We start from the raw sequence: 21,605 nt of genomic DNA, 5'->3' as shown, positions 1-21,605 counted from the left end.
ATCTACATAACTTCAAGTTCACAGAATCTCCTGTCTGCTGGCCTAACTATTGAATCCCCTATCACTACCATACTTGCCCCTTTCCCCCCTCTTCACTTCTCAGTCACATAATCAGACTCAATGCCTGTTGCTGTGGCTTTTCTATGGTAGGTTATCCCTTTCAACAGTATCTAAAGTTGTATAATTGTTTTTGAGAGGAATGGCCAGGGGACACTGCATTACCTCCTACCTCCTTTCCCTCGCCTGAATGTCACCCCTGCGGCTTAGGTGTAACTACTTCCCTGTATCTCCAGTCCTTTGACCTCACAGCTCCTAAATGATCCAAATTTCATCCAGCTCATGTTCAAGTTCCCTAATGCAGTCTGTAAGAAGCTTCAGCTGGATGCATTTCCTTCAAGTGTATTTGTCAGGGACATTGTAGGTCTCTCTGTCTTCCCATATCCCATAAGAGGAGCATACCACTGTCTTAACTGGCATTCCCACCGCTCTAGTTGCAGGATAACGGGAAAGAAAGAAGGAAACTTACCAGAATCTCACCTTAGCCTCCACCTCTCTTCACTGAAGCTTCCCAGCTTGCTTTTTCAAATCTTGTGCTCACAAACCACGAGCTGACATCTCCTACAATCTCAAAGCCCGCTTTGAGAATTCCTGCTGAAGCAGGAATTCAGAATTAGTGGCTAGTGAGCAGAAGATGTGACTGTCCCTTTGCAGCTGGTGGAAATAACGAAGGATGATGTGTTGGAGTCTAATGGGGTGAGAGATGTGGACCAAGCAAACTTGATTTGTGTCCTCTTGGCAATGGGGGAAGTTAAAATGGTAAGAAAATACAAATGGAGGAAACGTGAGCAATGGTTTCATCAAGCACAGGGAAATCATTTCCTGAAGTAGTACTTTTGAGATGTGCTGAAGCTGAATTTCCTACTTCAAAATTCTCTTACACTTGCTGTTACCAAGAATGCAGAACACTTTTATTATGAAACAATTATACAGGCTGTCCCTGGGTTATGAATGACCAATTTATGAACACCCTTCCATACAAATGAGCTCTCATAATACTTAAAAAATAAGAAGTCTGATGTATGTATAATGTTCATTCCTCTGAAAAATAGGACTAGTTTACCTTTTCTCCACTAAGTAATTGATCTTTCTTATCAGTCTTGTGTGCATTTGAGGTCATTCTTTATAATACTGCGGAGATATGGTTACCACATCCAGTGATCTTTGCATATTTTATGACTTAAGGACAAAATTGATTTCTGGATATCACTAAAAATGAAACAAGTTTCATAAACCCGTCCCCCTCGATTCCAAGATGGTGGCGCAATGCAGCTTGCAGCGGTCACTCCAGAGCTGATTATCTGTTATTTGTGAAGTAGGGTACCGTGTGCAATCATAAGCGATTGAAAATGGATGTGGGAGCACGGAGGAACATCGGGAAATCTCCAGGAAGACCTTCTTCGTTGCTGCTGCTGCTGTGAGGTCCGGGACTCTGCTGGGAAGAACAGGCCCCAGTCCTCGGGGTCGTGTTGCCGATGGCCATTGGTCTTAATACGCTCGGCAGAGGATGGTGCTCGGAGAAGCTGTGCCGGAGGGGATGGTTGTCAGCTCGGAGGTTCAACGGACTCGGAGTCTGCTGCGGTCAGGTCATTTTCAGTGTGTGCTGCGTCTGCAAGGCTGGGTTCAATGGAGCTTTCATTGTGTGCTGCGTCTGCGAGGCTGAGTCGGGCGGCGCCGTGGAAGTCCATAGCGGGGGTATTCCCTTCTGCCGCCGGCGTGGGATGACGAGTCTGTCAGGACCCTGGGGACTTGTGGAAACTGTGGTGATTTCTTTTGAACTTATAGTCCTTTAACATCTTTGGACTATTTTTACTGTGCCCATAGTCTGTTTTTTTATCAATTATGCTATTGTTTGCACTGTTGTAACTATGTGGTTTTGTGCAGGTCTTGTAGCTTTAGTTTTTGGTCCTGTTTGTCTGGTGGATTTGGAGCTCCTTTCCGGGGAACGCGCTAAGACGGTAGCGAGATATTAATACGCAGCAGCCTCTCCGGACTCTGGATTGGAGATTGCCAAATGTTATTTGGATTTTCTAGAGTAGTCTGTTTTGTTACATGCTTTTGTGATATCATTCTGGAGGAACGTTGTCTCATTTTTTAACTGCATTGCATTTGTGGTTTCTAAATGACAATAAACAATCTAAATCTGAATCTGAATCTGAATAAAACTATGTTGATTCTGCTTGACTGTCTTTTGATTTTCAAAATGTTTATATTGGATACCGATGTTTCCCAATGACAAATAAAGGGCTGGAGAAACAACAGAATGCAGATGGTGGAAACTGGAGCAACAAACAATGACAGGCACGTAAGCGCCAACTAGGGAAAGTGAGTTGGTGTGGAGTTGGAAAACTGAGATAGGTAAATGACAGATGGAGGCAGACAAGAGAGAGGGGAAAAAGAAAAAAAAAACAAATGGAACACCACGCTCATTTCCCTTATCTGGCACTATCTGCCTGTCTGTTATCGTACACCTCTCAGTCTATCAATAATCTTGGAACTCTTCCTTGCCTTTCTCCTTCTCTCTATGCTGCCTATCTCGCCTTTCCACTCTCTGTTCTGATGCATGACTTTGACTTAAACCATCAACAATTATTGTCCTCCCACAAATGTTTCATGACCCGCTGATTTCCTCCAAGAGATAGTTTGCTGTTACAAACAATAGACTAATTTGGCTATGGTTCTATGCTTTCCATTTTCCTTCTTTCTTGAATATTTGCAATTTTTTAATTCTTTGGAATCTTATAATCCAGGAAATTTTGGTAGAAAACAAACAATACGTTCACTGTCTCTGCTTTGATCTCTGCTTGAACTGAGCATAACAAATGATTCTGCATAGTCCTCCAGGGTAGAGAATATCAATGGTTTAGCAGTCATTGAATGAAGAAATTTCATCTCAACTTAGTTAGAAATGCAACATTTAGTTCCCTCAACTAAGTCATTAATATAGATTGTGTTAACTAAGGTTTATACGATCCAACTAGTCACAGTCTGCCAACCAGAGATAACTGGTTAATTCCCACTCTGCTCTCTGTTAACAAATTTTCAAATCAAGTCAGTGCACTGTTAACAATTTCATCTGCTCTAACCTTGTCAACCATAAACACAAGAGATTTTGCAGATGCTGGAAATCCAGAGTAGTACACACAAACTGTTATAGGTATTCAACAGGTCAAGCAGTACCTATGGAGAGGAATAGATAGTCAACATTTTGGACCAAAAACCTTCATCCAGTCCTGATCAAGGTGTCGGCATGCAATATCAACTGTTTATTCCTCTTCATTGATGCTACCTGACCTGCTCAGTTCCTTCAGCATTTTGTCCATGTTAAGCTTGTCTACCGACTTCCAAAGATCTGAATACACTATCTTAACTGTATCTATTCTATTCTACCTTATCTATTCTATTAGTCATATACAGTACTTCTAGAACTCCAATATATTAGTCAAACATGAATTCTCCTTAATAAGTTCATGCTGCTTCTGTTCAAATTTACTATACTTTACAGAAGTTCTCTGGTCTTTGATCATATAAAGATTACATCCAACTGCTCTGCACTGAATGAAAAGCTATGCCAATCTGATCAATTTGTTATAGACATTACTCTCAGCTGTTGCAACTATAAAGCCATGCAGCTGCCATCAATATCAAGCCCAATTGAAAGGGTTGAGAATATAAAACAATGTTTAGACCTAGAGAAAGGAGCTGACACAAGAGAAATGCATCTTGTGCAGGAGTCAGTGTTCTGTTATAAGACCATAAGACATAGGAGCAGAATTAGGCCATTTGGCCCATCAAGTTTGCTCCACCATTCTATTATGGCTGATCCTTTTCTCCCCTCCTCAGCCTTTTCCTTGTAACCTTTGATGCAGTGTCCAATAAAGAACTTATCAAGTTCTGCCTTAAATACACCCAACGACCTGGCCTCTGCAGCTACCTGTAGTAATAAATTCCACACACTCATTTAGCCTTCTGGCTAAATAAATTACTCCACATCTCTGTTTTAAATGGATGTCCCTCCATCCTGAGGCTGTGTCCTCTTGTCGTAGACTCCCCCACCATGGGAAACATCTTTTCCACAAATACTCTGTCTGGGCCTTTCAACATTTGTAAGATTTCAATGAGATTCCACCCCCCCCGCCATCCTTCAAAATTCCAACAAGTACAGACTCAGAGCCTATAAATGTTCTTTGTATGATAATCCTTTTTTCCCCAGAATCATCCTTGTGAACCTCTTCTGAACCCTCTCAAATGCCAGCACATCTTTTCTTAGATGAGGAGCCCAAAACTGTTCACAATAGTCAAGGTCAGGCCTCACCAGTGTCTTATAAAACTTCAGCATCACATCCCTGCTCTTGTATTCTAGACCTCTTGAAATGAATGCTAACATTGCATTTGCCTGCCTCACCACCAACTCTACCTGCAAGTTAACCTTTAGAGTGTTCTGCACAAAGTCTCCCAAGTCCCTTCGCATCTCAGACTTTTGGATTTTAGAAAATAGTCTTCATATTTATTTCTACTACCAAAGTGCATGACCAAGCATTTTCCAACATTGTATTTCATTTGCCACTCTCTTGCCCATTCTCCCAATCTATCTAAGTCTTTCTGCAGCCTACCTGTTTCCTCAACACTACCTGGCCCTCATGTTATGTGAATGTTATCTAGGTAACATTCATCAGGAAACTGAAAGTCTCTCGATGCAGTAAATAATTCAGAATTTAGATTAGGGATTAATTTATTTATGAGTGATAATCAGAGTGCTCTTGCTATCTTCAAGCTTTTGGCAGAAATGATCTTCCAAAGACTGCTGCAATCTCTATTGGCCAGATAGGGAAGCAAACAACATATAATGATGAACTCAACATGCTTGTTTGGGATATATTGTGGAATATGAGAAGCTGGGGAGGAAAATACACCTTAATTTTAGGGATCCATCCCTTCAAGTGGTGCCAGTCACTTAAGTCATATTCATTTGCTCTCCATCTGTTTCCTATGAGAGATAATTTCTAGTGATTTAGGAGCAAAAAGCTTTCCCGCTTTCTAAAGGTCCTGGTTATTAAAGAAAGCATTTGTGGGTATGCAAATAAAATCGAATGGCTACTTACCTTGAGGTAAACCATCTGTGCTAGGAAATCCTAATGCTCAATATGCTACCTTCTCCACACTGAAGTTGAAGTAAATGGAAACAGTTGTCTACAACTAGAATGCATGGCTAATTTTCAGATGCTGTAATGAGCAACAGATTGTGAAACCTTGAAGAGATTATGCTGCAGCCTCTTGTAAAGAATGCCTTGCAAAGAAATTGAAAATTAATGTGATCTTAAAAGGAGAAAGCACTTCCAGCATGAGAATGGGGCCTAAATTCTTCTCATTGAATATTAAATCCATGGAAAATCTGAGCCTGTGGATACATTGCTCATAAGAGAAGAACTGAGAGGATACAGTATGGTGTTTCTGATGACTTCAGAAATTTAAGCTAATTTACTAAGTGCATGTCTGGGACTCCAGGCCCAAGTTCTCTGAAACATTAAATTGTCACCATAGTGATACCTCCAGTAAGATTGCTGCCAGCAACATCTCTGCTAAAAACCCCTTGGAAATGATTCTTCAGCAGCTACGGTAGAGTAGTGGTTAGTGTGATGCTGTTGCAGCTTGGGACATTGGAGGTCGGAGTTCAATTCAACGCCATCTACAAGAAGTTTGTACATCCTTACAGTAAACCCATAGGTTTTCTCTGGGTGCTCTGATTTCCTCCCACATTCCAAAACTGTACTGGTTAGTAGGTTAATTGGTCATTGTAAATTGTCCTGTGATTAGGCAAGGGTAAAATAGGTGAGTGGCTAGGCAGTGTGACTTTTGGGACAGAAGGACCTGTTCTGCGCAGAACCTCTAAATAAATAATTGTAGGAAAGAAAAACATTATCACAGCAGTAATCATGCACACTGAAGATGTTGATATGTATTTGACCAGCTTCTAGTGGGGTCTAAGCTGCTGATTTGGCGAAGTGTTCCTTAGAATAACGAACAGTGGCACAGCAGGTAGTGAGGAATTATATGCAGAATTAAAAGGGCTAAAACCTAACTGACTTATTGGCAGCTTGACAAGTTGTGCTGAGGGAATAATGTATGAACAAAGTAGTGCTTGTTCCATGAGAAGCTTCTTGGTCTACCCTTATCAAATTATGTGATAACAATGTATATCAGCAGCTCCAAACAGTATTCTGGGCTCACATAGGTGGCAGATTTTCCCAGGCTCTATAGTTCAACTAAGCATGCAAGCTTGCTAATAAACAGTATGTACTTTTAAGTAAACTGTTTTTGACAGTTATTCCCTGGGTCTGAACCTGAAGGCCTCTGGTAGCCTGGTAGATCGACATCTTGGCACTGCGAGCAGGATCCCATATGTGGTAGACCCCTCGTCAAAATTGAATAAGTGGACGGATGAACCGTTGGGGTGAATCAGAGACAAGTGGGCCTATAAGGTAAGCTTTAACTTTGGTTTTTCTCAGTTCTCTGATGACTATTTGTTCCCTCATTATGACAGGGAAAATCCACTAATGGGACCCAAAGGGAATAGTAAATCAAGACGGGCAGTTCGAGTCCACCAGAATAGTAAATTAAGATGGGCCGTTTGAGTCCACCGGAATAGTAAGTCACGCCAAGTGGTTCGAGTCCTCCAGAATAATTGAGAAGTTCGAGTCTTCTGGTAAGTCAAGACATGCGGTTCAAGTCCCCAGAAATATAGTGTGTGTGCACTTAAGACAAAATGGGGAAATAGTCCATTACAGAAAATAATAGATAAATATCCAGACAATGAAAAGAAACTGAGACCAATGCCGTTCCAATTGTCTAAGTATTTGGGAAAAGACAATTGGCCTGCAGGAGGTACAGTTGATTTAAATTTAATACAGCAGGCGGAACAGGGAATATGGAAAGGGAAGGCAGGGAAAGAGTATGGTCGTCTGATTGGCCGATGGCAACAAAAGGCAGAAATAAAAGAGAGACATAAATTAAATTGTTGGACCGATAACGCTAAGTGAAGAGGGATATACTTATGTGATAAAAGAGACAATGCTAGCAAGAGTTGAGAGTGATTTGTGAAGAATGGGATAAGGGACAGAAACAGACAAAGGAGATGGGGAAAGAAATTGTATCAGAGACAAAACATTCTGACCATGGAAGAATGAATAAAGGGATAGGGGAAACGGAAAATAAAAGTAATTCTGGGGTACTCCGCCTCTATCCAGATTTCCCCAAACAATACTGCTGATGATTGGGAATGGGTAAGGCAAGCAAATAATCCCGCTGTACCATCCACAGCTGCATCGGTGCCTGTTTTATCATGGTCAGGTTCCCCACCCCCATATGGTTCTCACCCCGGTGCCTTAGTTGCCAACTCGACAGTCATTGCATCACCTCCGACTGATGTAGTTCCTCCAGAACGGTTGGGAAGCCCAATACCAGTTTCTACCTGCACGTGCAGTCAGACTGGACCTCTCCTGGACTAGACCACTGAACAAGGGCCATTGGTTTTACCGGGACCAATACAGACTCAGTAACAATTGCCCATGAGGACCGTTCCTAACCCACAAGCCGGAGTGGCGGGATAAGCACTATGCAAATCCGTAAGCCCAGGACCCCTTCCGAACTCTATGGTATTGAATGTGGCCCCTGACAAAAAGGTTGACCCCCAAGGTTTCTGTAGGTATTTAAGAACTGTCTTGACTACTTATTCCGCTAGCTCCTGATATTTGTTCCCTCCTTCTGGCTATGGCCGTCTTTACTCTGACTGATCACACACAGTTCACCAGTTGGCTCAGACATGCCCGTTACTGTTATGATATACTTGTACATGCACTCGTGAGCAGACGATTAGTTGGTGCGCATGCGCCATTGCTTTTATCCGAAATATCCGCCTCAAAACATGGTGACAGTGGTGGGATTCGAACCCACATCCCCGAAGACACTGGAGACCAGCAGTGGTGCTCGGAAAATTGCTTTTTTAACCGTAGCATCCAATTTTTTTTCAACTTGCAGTTGGCAGCATATTAATAGCACAACTCTGAATCATCAGAGGGTGAGTGTAAGAGTAGAAAAATGTCAACCAAGACGAGCAACTAGCCACAAATAAAGACGGGTGCAGTAGCAATGTCTGGAGGTGAGACAGCAGAATCTCAGTGGCACCCAGCACCCGCGGGCGACCCCGTGCCGGGGAACCATGGTCGGGGCAGAAGTCCTCCCCCAGTCAGTGGCATTCGCCCGCCACCAGTTGTGACAATCAACTATGAACTGATAGATGGATAGAAGACACGATGGCAGATGTGGACTAACTACAGTGTCGTAGCACAACAGCACAAACAAGTTCCAGAATACCAGCCAGTGTTAATTTTGCATACAATTGGACCGTCAGGACTTGAGGTCTATAACAGTTTTGTGTTCGCAGATGAGGCTCAAAGCCTAGACCTCACAAAGATTTTAGCTGCATTTGACAGATATGCTATCGGTGAGAACAATGAGACATATGAACAGTACCTCTTCAACAAACGGCAAAAAGAACAAGGTGAGAACTTTGAATCGTTTCTTGCCAGCCTCAGATCTCTTGCAAAGACATACAATTTTTGCTCGTGTATGCCAATCTGCTGAGAGACAAGATTGTAATAGACATTAACGACTCCCAAACCAGAAAACGTCTGTTACAAGAGAGAAAGATAATGCTCAATAACTGCATTGACATCTGTAAAAGCACAGAAATGGCTGAATCACACCTACAAGCATTCAGTACAGCTGCAAATAGCAGGTCTGCTACTGTCCATGGAATTAAACCGCACGCTAACAAGAAAGGTTCAAAGCATCCTGGACAGAAGGATAGTGCTAGCGGTGGAGCCAGACCAAAGGCACCTTGAACAGCCACAGAAGTAAAGTGAACTCTTGCAAGTACTGTGACACGGAACGTGCAAGAGACAAGGAACAATGCCCAGCATACAGACAGGTGTACAGGGTGTGTGGCATTCAAAATCACTTTGCAAAGGTATGCAAGCAGAAGCCCGTGCAAGGGGTGGAAACACAAAGCAATGATCAAACTGACAGTGTCAGCAGCACCGAGTTTATCTACAATGTCATATTGGTGGTCAACAGTTTGAAGACAAAGGATGATGTATTCGCACAGATGCTCATCAATGTAAAACAAATAGACTTCCAAGTTGACAGTGGGGTAAGCATTAACATTTTACCCCACAAATACTTGGAGGGAGTAGATCACACACTAAGACAATGCACCAAAAAACTGATGATGTGGAACAGGATGCGGAAGGGATGTGCAGAGTGAAATTGCATAACCCCATGACAAACCACAAGTATTCTGTCGATTTTGTTGTGGTCACTGACAACTTTACACCATGGATGGGGAGCAGGGCCAGCCAGCAAATGAAGCTGATTACGGTCAACGTTGATGACTTTTGCAGGGTGCATGCATCTACACTCAAAGAAAAACAATGCACACCAGAAGAACGCTATGCAGAGGTGTTCGATGATGTGCTCGAGGAGCTTCTGGGTGCAGCCCATCTGCAGATTGATGAGGAAGTTCAACCCATAGAGTTACCCCCATGACGTCTACCTCTCGCTATAAAGCAGAAAGTGAAAGATGAGCTTGATCAACTGGTAGACCGCAAGGTGATAGTTCCAGTTCATGAACCTGCAGCTAGTGGTCGCAGAGAAGAAGAACGGCAATCTTCGTATTGACCCTTGACCATTGAACAAAGCACCAAGGAGAGAACACTACCTCCTTCTGATGATAGAGGACATTCTGCCAGATCTTGACCAAGCTAAGGTTTTCAGCAAGCTTGATATGAGTTCTGCTTTCTGGCAAGTGATAATGGGTCAAAGATCTTGCCCCACTCGATGAAGGGGATACCATGCGCATGCAACCCCTGGTGCAAGGTAAAAAGAATTGGGAGAAAGCAATTGTGTGTCAGCGCCTTGATGAGCGTTCATATGTAGTTCAAACCCCTTCTGGGTTATCGACATAATTGCATACATATACGAAAGATGGCTGAGGAAATGCCTGAAAAGCTAATCACACATGAACAGCAAAATCAGGTTAAACAACTGAGATCAATGACCACAGTGTGCCTACTGTATCAAATGCACACAGCCAAACACTAGCAGAGGCTGATGACACAACACAAACACTAACACAAATGTTGAAACATGCAAATAACAAACAACAGGACTTTGACAAAACAGTAAAAACTTGTTCTGGCCGCACAGTGAAATGGCCACAATATCTAGAAGACTTTGTCCCACATTGAATAAATACATCAACAACTGAACAATAAGTCTGTGACACTATTTGGCATGTTAATGCACGTTTATACTCAAAGAAGGACGATGTCCTATTTGAGGTTGTATAGTTTGTAGTTTGAAGTTAAAGTCGAATTTTAGTATGTTTTATATTTTGTATATATGCTCATACAAACAGAAATAATGAGTGGTATGCATTTGTGACAGGCATAAGAGACATAAGGCATGATTAATGAATGCTTTGAAAGTTAATTCCATGAAAATATACTGGAAAGCAGACTCCAGAGAAATTGAGTTTAATTGTTAATACAATTGTTCCTTTTCTTTGTTTTGATAAAAAGAGGGATGCTATAATATACTTGTACATGCACTCATAAGCAGACGATTAAAGTTGGTGCGCATGCGCTGTTGTTTTTAATCTGAAATACCTGTCTCAGAACAATTACGACCAGGCAAACCAAACCGCGGATGATTTGTCCCATGTTCTGGCCCCCTCCATAGATATAATTAAGATCTTAGAGTGTAAACCCAGGAAAGGTAAGACCCCTGAGATTTTTTAGAACGCTTTAACACCGTTTATTCTGCTCGATCGGGAGATCTGCTGTATGCAGCAAGGAGCTAGTTCCCACAGCACTGTGCTCTCCTCCAAGTCCTGCCTGGCCAGGTTGCCCACAGGGTTATAGTCAACAACATGAACTGGTCAGAATCCACTCAAGCTTCAGAAAGCCATTTAAAATAAGTAGTTCACGAAGTCGAAGTATTTCTAGGAAAGCTGTAAATCAGATAAAGGCGTTCATTATTTATCATTGTAGCTGTATTAACAATCTGTGGCCTTGTTAGGAAGAACTGTCATAGTTCAGTCTTTCAAAGCAAACCACAGAGGCCATCTAAAGGGGAAAAGTTCATTTAAATTTTAGTACAAAATGTTTCAGTGGATGGCTAGAGCAATCTACTAAATTTTGAGACACTTCACCTGTGAGTCGGCTGGTGTGGTATACTGCGTCCGGTGCTCCCGGTGTGGCCTTTTATATATTGGTGAGACCTGATGCAGACTGGGAGACCGTTTTGCTGAACACCTACACTCGGTCCGCCAGAGAAAGCAGGATCTCCCAGTGGCCACACATTTTAATTCCACGTCCCATTCCCATTCTGATATGTCTATCCATGGCCTCCTCTACTATCAAAATGAATCCAAACTCAGGTTGGAGGAACAACACCTTATATACTGGCTGGGTAGCCTCCAACCTGATGGCATGAACACTGACTTCTCTAACTTCCGTTAATGCCCCTCCTCCTCTTCTTACCCTATCCCTGACATATTTAGTTGTTTGTTTTTTTTTCTCTCTCTCTGCCCATCACTCTGCCTGTTCTCCATCTCCCTCTGGTGCTTCCCCCCACCCCTTTCTTTCTCTGAAGGCCTCCTGTCCCATGATCCTTTCCCTTCTCCAGCTCTGTGTCACTTTCGCCAATCACCTTTCCAGCTCTTAGCTTCATCCCACCCCCTCTGGTCTTCTCCTATCATTTCACATTTTCCCCTCCCCCAACTACTTTCAAATCTCTTACTATCTTTCCTTTCAGTTAGTCCTGACGAGGGGTCTCAGCCTGAAACATCGACAGTGCTTCTCCCTATAGATGCTGCCTAGCCTGCTGAGTTCCACCAGCATTTTGTGTGCTTCATTTGAATTTTCAGCATCTGCAGATTTCCTCATGTTTGATATTTTAATATTTGTTTTCTTTCCTTGTGAGGAAAGGTAAATTTTTGGTGTTGTTCAATTCTGAACAATATAAGGACACCGCATTATACTTAAAAAAAATCTTCTGTATTAGTTTGTCAGAAAAAAGACTTAATTGTTTCTAAAAGGTTTTGTTATCGTGTGGCAGGAATGTAGTACAGATCTTAAGAGTCCAGAATGTACCAGGTTCAGTCCTCGACTTATGCTAACTAACCCCCATTGTTAATACACTACACCGACTCAGAGGCATAAATTTCTGGGTCTTGTCAACTTCCGCTGCACTAGATATAATGAGGTCCTTCTCCGACAGAACCCCTTTCTCCATTTTTCCCCGTTCTACTGTGAACCCAGCCACCTTTTTAGAATGTCCATCTGAGTGTCTAGATTCGCAGCCCATCGATTGTGCAACAATAAATCACCAATTGACAGAAGTCCGATCTGACATGACTGGCGTCCCCCTAGCTAACCCGGACTTAGTTTTCTACGTTGATGGAAACTGCTTCATAGCCGGCGCTGTGCAGGATATGCTGTTGTCTCTGACATAGAAATTGTGAAGTCCACTTCCTTTCTTACTTCTCACTTGGGTTAGCGAGGGGGACACCAGTCATGTCAGGTCGGACTTCTGTTAATCGGTGATTTACTGTTGCACAATCAATGGGCAACGAATCTAGATGCTCAGATGGACATTCTAAAAAGCTGAACTCTTTGCACTCATTAAAGCATGCATCTTAGCCACTGGGGAATTGGCTAATATTTTTTACAGACTCCAGATAAGCCTTTGGAGTCACTCATGACTTTGGGCAACTTTGGAAAGCTCGGGGTTATGTCATCTCATGGTATACCCATCACTAATAAAATTTACATTGACATCCTTTTGTCTGCCATCTGTCTTCCTTCACAATTGGCCGTTATTAAATGCTCTGCACACACTAAAGGTACTACTGAGATTGACCATGGAAACAACAGAGCTGACTCAACTGTGAAACAAGCTGCCCTTACTGGAGCACTGATTGCTCCCCAAATGACGAATTGTCAGGGAAAAATTGAATCCCCTATTTCCGAATCAAAGGGTATGCCTGGAATTGAGGATGTGCATGTTTTACAGAGGGATTCCTCTGAAAGACAGAAAGCCACCTGAGAATCAGCTGAATGATTTTACTCACTGACCGAGGACCTCTGGCTTACTCTTGCCTATCAGGTCTACGTACTTGAAACTATACTGGATTATATTGTACATTTTGTGCATACCAATACTCACCTTGGCAAGGAGGGAATGGCAAGGCAATGTTTGGAATCATGGTGGAACCTGTACCTGGAGAAAGTAGCAGAGAATGTTGCTAGACAATGGCTGATATGCCAAGAACATAATCCAGGAAAAGGCATCCCATGCCCAAAGAGATATATCCCGTTGCCAAGATGCCCTTTCTGCCAATTACTCTTCATTTTATGTAATTACCACACATGCACTGTATAAGTATTGTCTTGTAATTCTTTCTGTTTTTAGTACGTAGATGGATTGAAGCATATCCCCCCAGAGATAACAAAGCCGATACTGTGGTGTGTATTTTGTTGAAAGAAATCACTCCCAGATTCGGGATACAGCAGCAAGTTGTATCTGACAACAGCCCTCATTTTGTGGGGGAGATTAATACCCAACTATGCCAGGCTCTGGGTATTAAAACGACATTCCATTGCCTCCAAAGACCGAAGGCCACCGGCCTGATTGAAAGGGCTAGTGGGATGCTGAAAAACAAATTGGCTAAATTAGGACAAGAAACGGGTCAAAATTGGCTCAAACATGGTCCGTCAACGCCCAAAATAGTATATAAGAACTCCTTGGAAGGTTGCCTTACCGACCGCAAAATTACCTGAGATGGACTTGAATCAAATGTTGAAGAAATTATAGGGTATATCCTGGCACCAATCAAATCTCGCCAGGTCTTGCATTCGCAGGTGAAGGAGGCCAACCGAGAAGGCAATGAAAATGAACATCGAGTTTGCCCAGGAGACTTTGTTCTCATAAAGAACTATTTTAGAAAGAAGCTTGAGCCTCGCTGGAAAGGACCCTACCTAGTGTTACTAACTTGGTAACACTTGTTAACTTGACAGCAGTCAAGCTACAAGGTCTCATGAAATGGACATATCTAGCACATGTTAAATGTGTGCATTCATGTCTAAGCTATAACTGTCTATACATGTAATCTTAAGCACTTATAGTAACCAAGCCAAACACCTTCCTGTCACTTTTCAAATAGTTATGCTGGAAAAACTAACTTATCTGCTTGCTGGGTGTGTGCAGCGATTCTTCCCCATGGGAATTTGGGGGTTGCCCTCATAGCCATTCCGCAGAACAGCAGTGAACAATGGTCAGTCTAGGCCTTTTTTAATGACACCCAGACCAGTGAGACCTAAAATTGCACCAGTAATGTGACTGGAAACTGTGGGTGCCACTGCTTTGATGGTATATTCGTCCCCCGCCCTGGAAAAAGCCATCTAATGGGGACATCAGACATCATGGCCCTCCACCATTGTCAGATCTGACCAACCAGTAAATACTATCTTCTACTGTAACTTCAAAGGTAAGGAGACTTATTTTCTGGGCAATAGCATCTGTGCCATTTATACAATGGTTGAACCACTGTGCCCCTTGAATGGAACTCAATGGGTTTGCGAGGAAAGGGCCTACTTGTGGCTCCCAGGAGAGACAGCTAGTCGATGGGACACCCAACAAGAGAGCAGAAATTGGATGGGATGCTGCTTCCTGGCTTATCTTGTACCCCGCATACGAATGCCGAAAACCCAAGACCAGCACCATTCCCTCTTACGGCAAAAGTGAGAAATTTCACAACTGGAGTGCTTCTGAATGATACTTTACCCCTTCTACAGGGTGGCGCACAAATCAAGGGATATCATCAACCTGGCCGCAATTCTGGAGATGATGGCCAATAGTACTGCTAAGGCCATGGATGGCATTCAAGAGCAAGTGAGGGCCATCACCACTGAAATGGTAGCAAAACAACAGACTGTTTTACAGAACTGAATGATCCTTGGTTTTGTTCTGGCTGAAAAAAGAGGTACATGTGCTGCACCTACATCCCAGATGAATCAGAGAACATTACCTCTCTCTCCTTTCACTTTCAAAAGGAGGTAAATAAAATCAAGAAAATCAGGGCCGACCTACATGGCTTTAGCTCAAAAGGAGGATTGTGGCCCTTCAGTGACATCTTTGCAGGATGAAGCAGTATAATGCTACATTACTCTATCATCATCACAGGAGTACTCATACTTATTGCACTTTTCTGATGTTTATGGACCCTTGTCAGCCGGTGCTTTTGCTCTACACCCGTAGGGATATTTAAACAAAGAGTCCGCCTAGAAGGAAGGGGACCTCAGAGAAATTGAGGTGCAAATGATGAGGATGGAGACCACGATGATGCAGAAAGCCCCTTGGCTTATCCCAAGGGTTAATATCCTTCTTACATGAATATGAGAATTAAGGTGTACAACAACCGCAACATTGATAACCCTAATTGTTATCGAATGACAAAAGAGGGAATGAGGAATTACATGCAGAATTAAAAGGGCTAAAGCTGAATTGACTTATTAGCATCTCGACAAGTAGTGCTGTGAGAATAATGTATGAACAAAGAAGTGTTTGTTACATGAGAAGCTTCTTGGTCTACTCTGATCAGAATATGTGATAACAATGTATACCAGCAGCTCCAAACAGTATTCTGGGCTCACTTGGGTGGCAATATTTCCAGGCTCTATAGTTTAACTGAGCAGGCAAGCTTGCTAATAAACAGTATGTACTTTTAAGTAAACTGTGTTTGACAGCTATTACCTAGGTATGAACCTAAAGGCCTCTGGTAGAGAGGCAGATCGACAGTAGAACTATTACCACATGGCTTCTGAGACCGTGATTTCATTCTAACTTTGGGTGCCGTGCTTGGGTGCACATTTATCCTGTTGCATGCTCTCCTGTTGCTTCAGTTTCCCCTCACATCCCAAAGTTGATTTGTTTGGTAAGTTAATAGGCTATTATAAATTCCAAGCTTAATACTTTTGTGACCTAAATCACTGATCCTACTTTCAATGTACCAATGGATAAATTGATTAAGATGAGATTATTTGCATGTGAATTTAATAACTACTTTCCAATTTTCAGATTTGGTGTCAGGACAACTTTTTCACTGAATGGATGATGTACAGCTAAAGCAAGTACTCTATCAAATTAAAGGTATTAATTGGAAGTTGGACTGCAGTTTCACTTGTTTACTAATTTGCTCATTTATGAATCTTTTTGTTAAAGTAGAAGAATATGGCTGAAAATTTCCAAATGGTGCATAATTTTGTAAAAATTATGAGACAACAGTATTTGGTTATGGTCTATATAAAATATCAAAATATTTTATGTGTGTGGCTTGATTACCTGAACAAGTTTAAGATTCCATGGTGGATGATTGATTAATCCTGCGATTTCCAACTGATTAGAAACAGCTGCCTGCAGTTCCACATAGCTGCTACTATCCAATTGTATACCGGGGAACAGATCACTGATTAGACTAAGAAAGAGGGGTTCATCTTCATCCACCTGTGAATAAAATGCAATTCAATTATAATTTGAACTCTAAGCAGAAAATGCTTATCAGGAATGTTTTATGTTTTGGAGTTATAAACCATAATAGTGCAATGAGAAAATTTTAAACAAACCTGAGATCACTATCTATTGAAGCGCAGTGAGATATCAGAGTTAAAAGCAAGTGCAGCATATGTTTTTTTTTCTTTGTACCAGCATATTTTCTTTGTAAAAGGAAAGATGATTGTTAAAAAACTGAAGAATTCACTGGTAGGTTCCAGGTGATAATAATTATTTAAAAAAAGAGTGGAAATGGCTAGCTATGTTGTAAAGATTGATGAGTTGGATAACTACTTTATGCATACTGAGCTAATTGAGCAGCATTTTGAAACAAATGAAATAACCAATGAGAAGTGAGTACCAGTTTTGTAGAGTGCACTGGGTTTAAAGGCATTCAGTTTTCTTAATAGTTTAACTCTCTAACCAAGTTGAAATTAGCTTGTCAGATAATGTGAAACTAATGCAGGAACATTTAGAACCAAAACAATTGTTGATTGTAGAACACTTTAGGTTTTATAAATGGAATCAAAAGGAAGGGGAGTCCATTTCAGCATACCTGGCTGAATAGAAAAACTTGTCTGAGCATTATCAGTTCAGTGATGGGCTTAATGATGCAGTGAAAGATCGTTCAGATTGTGATATCTTCCAAGGAAGCATTCAAAAATGGCCCCTAACTGAAGCACAACTTACATGAAAAAGAACAGTTGAAATAGCTGTACCAATGGAAACAGCAGCCAGAGACGAAATTAGGTCACAGTCAGGATGAAAGAGAGCAGGAACAAAATTACAAAGTCTAAATAGAAACCTACCTGAGACCACTATGATTTGATTGGAGATCTATCACTATTTCCATGCCACAATTGAGTCAATTGAAAGCGAATTAAGAAGGTACTGGATGATGCCATTAGTGTCTCCATGCTGTACACCATGAACTGTTGACCCACAGAGGGCAAACAGGTGTTGGTGTCATCCTTTGTACCTTTAGTTGGAAAGCATATTGGCCCAAGCAAGGACCATACTGCTCAGAGGAATCATGAATGTGATGAAAGCAGTGGTCTGACTATAACAGCTTTTGTAGACAACATATGAGAGCGTTTCTGATATGTTAATTAAACAGTTACTTGTGAAATGTAGCTTGGTTTTAAGCTGGAAGAGAGCTCAAGGAGCTTCAGGAAAGTTGGAAGCGTTCAGCTTTTGTGAGTATGAATGACCAGAATCTACACTGTGTGCATTAAGGCAATTGTGTGAACTTCAAGTAGGAGACAAAAAGCTACTTTTTTCAGTAGATGCAAAGATCAAAGCCTAGCTGGATAAATGGAAAGTCAATAAGAAATTAGTTAATGGAGATATGTAAACAGAGGAGTTGTCAGATGATGTTATGAATGAGGAAACCAAGAGGAGAGATCAGATTGTAAAGGGAGCAATTGAATGATTAATAAGAGAATACTCCAGTGAACTAAATGCATCTTTCCAAGATCAAGATACATATCTTAGAAAGAAGGAAAAGAAAGAGGAGGATGACATAAGTGCTATGGAATTGGAAGAGAAGAAAAGAGACTTAATTTCAAGAAATTAGCAAATTAAGAGATACTCACCGGAAACTAGAAGTTGAAAAGGAGAGAAGAAATAGGGAGAAAGAACATGAGTGAGAAAGAAAAAGGCACAAAAGAAAGAATGAACATGAGAAATAAAAAGAGCACAATAAAGAGAGAGAAAGAAGCCGGGACAGGGAGAGAAGCAAGGATTGTAGTAGATCTCAGAGCTGTCAGGACTACTTCCTGCAATCTCAGTCAACTCCTACAACCACCACAGAGGAGGTCCCAGAACTTGAGATTGTTTTCACAGCCACAAGTCTCACCTGCTTAGCAGAGTAACCTCCCTTGTCTGCAACAATGTTATAAGACCATAAGACATAGGAGCAGAATTATGCCATTCAGCCACTTTCATCACGGCTGATCCAATTTTCCTCTCAACTCCAATCTCCTGCCTTCTCCCCATATCCCTTCATGCCCTGACCAATCAAGTACCTATCAGCCTCTGCCTTAAATTTACATAAAGACTTGGCCTCCACAACTGCCTGTGGTAAAGAATCCCACAGATTCACCACTCTCTGGCTAAAGAAAATCTTCCTCATCTCCTTTCTAAAAGGATGCCCCTCTATTCTGAAGCTGTGTTCTTTGGTCTCAGACTCTCCCACCAGAGTAAACATCTTCTCCACATCCACTCTATCAAGGCCTTTCACCCACAAGAGTAAGAAATCTTCAAAGCGATTAATGTTTAATCCTGAATGGGATAATTTAAAATTATCAAGCTGTGGATGTCTATATAGTAGTTGTATTCTACAGTATTCTGTGTACATATTGAGTTGGACTTTATTGCTAGGCAGGAAGGAATGTTGTGTATTTAATATTTCAGTAGTATTTGAGCAATATTGTAAATATATTATTTGATTTAGCATTCTTGTTTGTTTAAATAATTCATTACAGATTATATGTAAAAATAAGTGAATTGCATAGATCATGACTCTACCACATGATATGTGCGCACCTCGCTTAAAGTAAACATGAAGTTAGGCTCACGTTTCTGACTCTCTGTCTTTTCCTTTAAATTAGTTTTATGTTTTGGAGTTACAAAATGTAAGTTTTCCAAGTTGATGTTTCAGGTCAATCCAGTGATCCAATGGCTAAGTTCAAGTTTAAGGAGAACTGCCATCCAGAGGACTAGCCAATGCTGATTGTGGTGGATCCAAAGGTGGAAGAACTTGACCAACTGCAGAGAGCAGATGTGATACAGGTGGCCATCCAGATGCGAATTTGCAGCAAGCAAGAGGCCATGAAACAAATACTTGTATATAAGTGCACACAAGGCCACGAATACTTTGTACCAGAGACATAATCTACACATGTATCTCACAGAAAGAAAACTGGCTACCAGCTATCATCCAGCTTGTCACAGTCAAGTAGCAGAACCTGAGCTTACAGATGGAAAATTGCTGGTGACATTTGGATTATATATGCCAGCAAACTGTAGGGGAGCCCATGAAAGCTACAGAATCATCTTCTGCTGATGAAGCCAGTGTCCCAGCAGATGAACCAATGGACACTTCATCTGGAAATTCACAGCCCACTAACTTTGATATCAGCTAACCAGGAAGGCATAGAGACAGAATCTGCCTCCATGCAGCAGTCCAGAAGGGTGCACCAGCCAGCTGACCACTAGCAAGTGCAATAGATACTTCATTTTTCTCAGTTTAACTCACTCACTCCATTACTCTGTGATTCCCAGCATTAGCGGGGAGGATGGTACCATTTCAGATCAGTTGTGAGAATGTGTTGAGAGTGTACGTGGCCAATCAATCTTACGGTGAACTAATTGGGCTTCCTTCCTGCGGGATGTCCTGTCCTTTGGGTGCAGGCTTTCGAATATGAATGTCTTTTGTCTTGGTTGTCACATTCATAGCTCCCACACTGCAAGTTGTCTAGCATATACCATTACTAACATACCTCAGTAAAAACATTTAATCATAAAACTCTGTTGCTGTTCTTGTCCCATGGATACATAACAGCCGAACAGTGTTAGTGGCTGATTTAAATTTCCCTGTTATCAACTGGGCTAGCCCCCAGAGTGCAAAGGGCCAAAATGGGATGGAATTTGTATTACAAGCAAGAGAACATCTGCAGATGCTGGAAATCCAAGCAACACACACAAAATGCTGGAGGAACTCAGCAGGCCAGACAGCATCTATGGAAAAAAGATAAAGTCAACGTTTCGAGCCGAGACTCTTTGGCAGTATTTGTATAATGCTTTCAAGACAATTTCCTCACGCAATAATCTGATGCTCCCACTCAGTAATGAGCAATGCTCAACCTCCTCTTCAGGAACAAGAAAGGCCAAATAACTGAAATGGCAGTTGGAGAGAACTTTGGGTACAATGATCACAATTCTGTTAGTTTTAAAATAGTTATGGAAAAGGATAGAAACAGGTCCACAAGTTAAAGTCCTGAACTGCAGTAGGGCCAGTCTTGAGGGCTTTAGGCATGATCTAGCTGGAGTTGACTGGGTGGCTCAATTTAAAGGGAAAGGAACAGTTAGCAAGTAGAAGAATTTTAAGAGTTTTGTATCAGTTGCTGAGACTACATGCTCCTGTAGGATAAAAGATAGACACACCAAGTTCAGGAAAACTCGGTGTAGACGGATATCAAGTCTTTGGCCAGGGAAAAAAAGGATGCCTACAGTACATCACTTCTACTCAGCTGGGCACAAAATAAATCCTCTGATGAATACAAAATGTTTAAGAGCAGGGTTAAGAGGGAAATCAGGAGGATAAAAAGAGGGAATAAAATGGATTTTGCAGGCAGAGTTAAAGATAATCCCAAGAGGTTCTTCAGTTATGTTAACAGTAAAAGGATGACTAGGCAGAAACTAAATCCACTTAAACAGTGGTCCCCAACCACCGGGCCACAGACCAGTACTGGGCCACTAAGCATGTCCTCTAAGCAAGAGGAAACGATATGATTTGGCGATATGAAACAATATGAGTCAGCTGCACCTTTTCTCATTCCCTGTCATGCCCACTTTTGAACTTGAGGTCATCAGTGGCCTAAACACAGTGGTACCCTAGCGCCTCTGATTGGCCTTGGGTAACCGGCTGCCTTGCACAGCCGGCGAGAAGTGTCATTGCTACTGGCCTGGAGAGTGGACAGATGGGCGCTGCCCCTAAATCTGTTTAGCACACCGAATGTTTGCGGGGATCCCAGTGCTAAAATATTCGCAGACGACCTAATTCGGGATCAGGGTTTTGTAAGTAGCAGAGCAGCTACCTCGCTACGATCTACTGAAAGTCATCCCTTGAGCCAAACTTTTGTCAGCTACCTACAAGG

At 41.8% G+C, this 21,605-nt stretch overlaps 1 protein-coding gene across 1 annotated transcript in view; it reads right to left on the bottom strand.

Annotated features, from left to right (window-relative positions):
• Positions 1 to 21,605, bottom strand: part of LOC132401348 (dynein axonemal heavy chain 8-like) — an 895,336-nt gene that overhangs the window by 306,771 nt on the left and 566,960 nt on the right. The window contains exon 49 of the mRNA XM_059983478.1: positions 16,519 to 16,680. Coding sequence (XP_059839461.1) covers positions 16,519 to 16,680 — 162 coding nt within the window. The remainder of the gene's footprint in view (positions 1 to 16,518; positions 16,681 to 21,605) is intronic.

Source organism: Hypanus sabinus, chromosome 10 (assembly GCF_030144855.1).
Source record: "Hypanus sabinus isolate sHypSab1 chromosome 10, sHypSab1.hap1, whole genome shotgun sequence".
Lineage (NCBI taxonomy): Eukaryota > Metazoa > Chordata > Chondrichthyes > Myliobatiformes > Dasyatidae > Hypanus > Hypanus sabinus.
The sequence above is the reverse complement of the archived record's forward strand: the minus strand, read 5'-3'. Positions and strand labels throughout refer to the sequence as shown.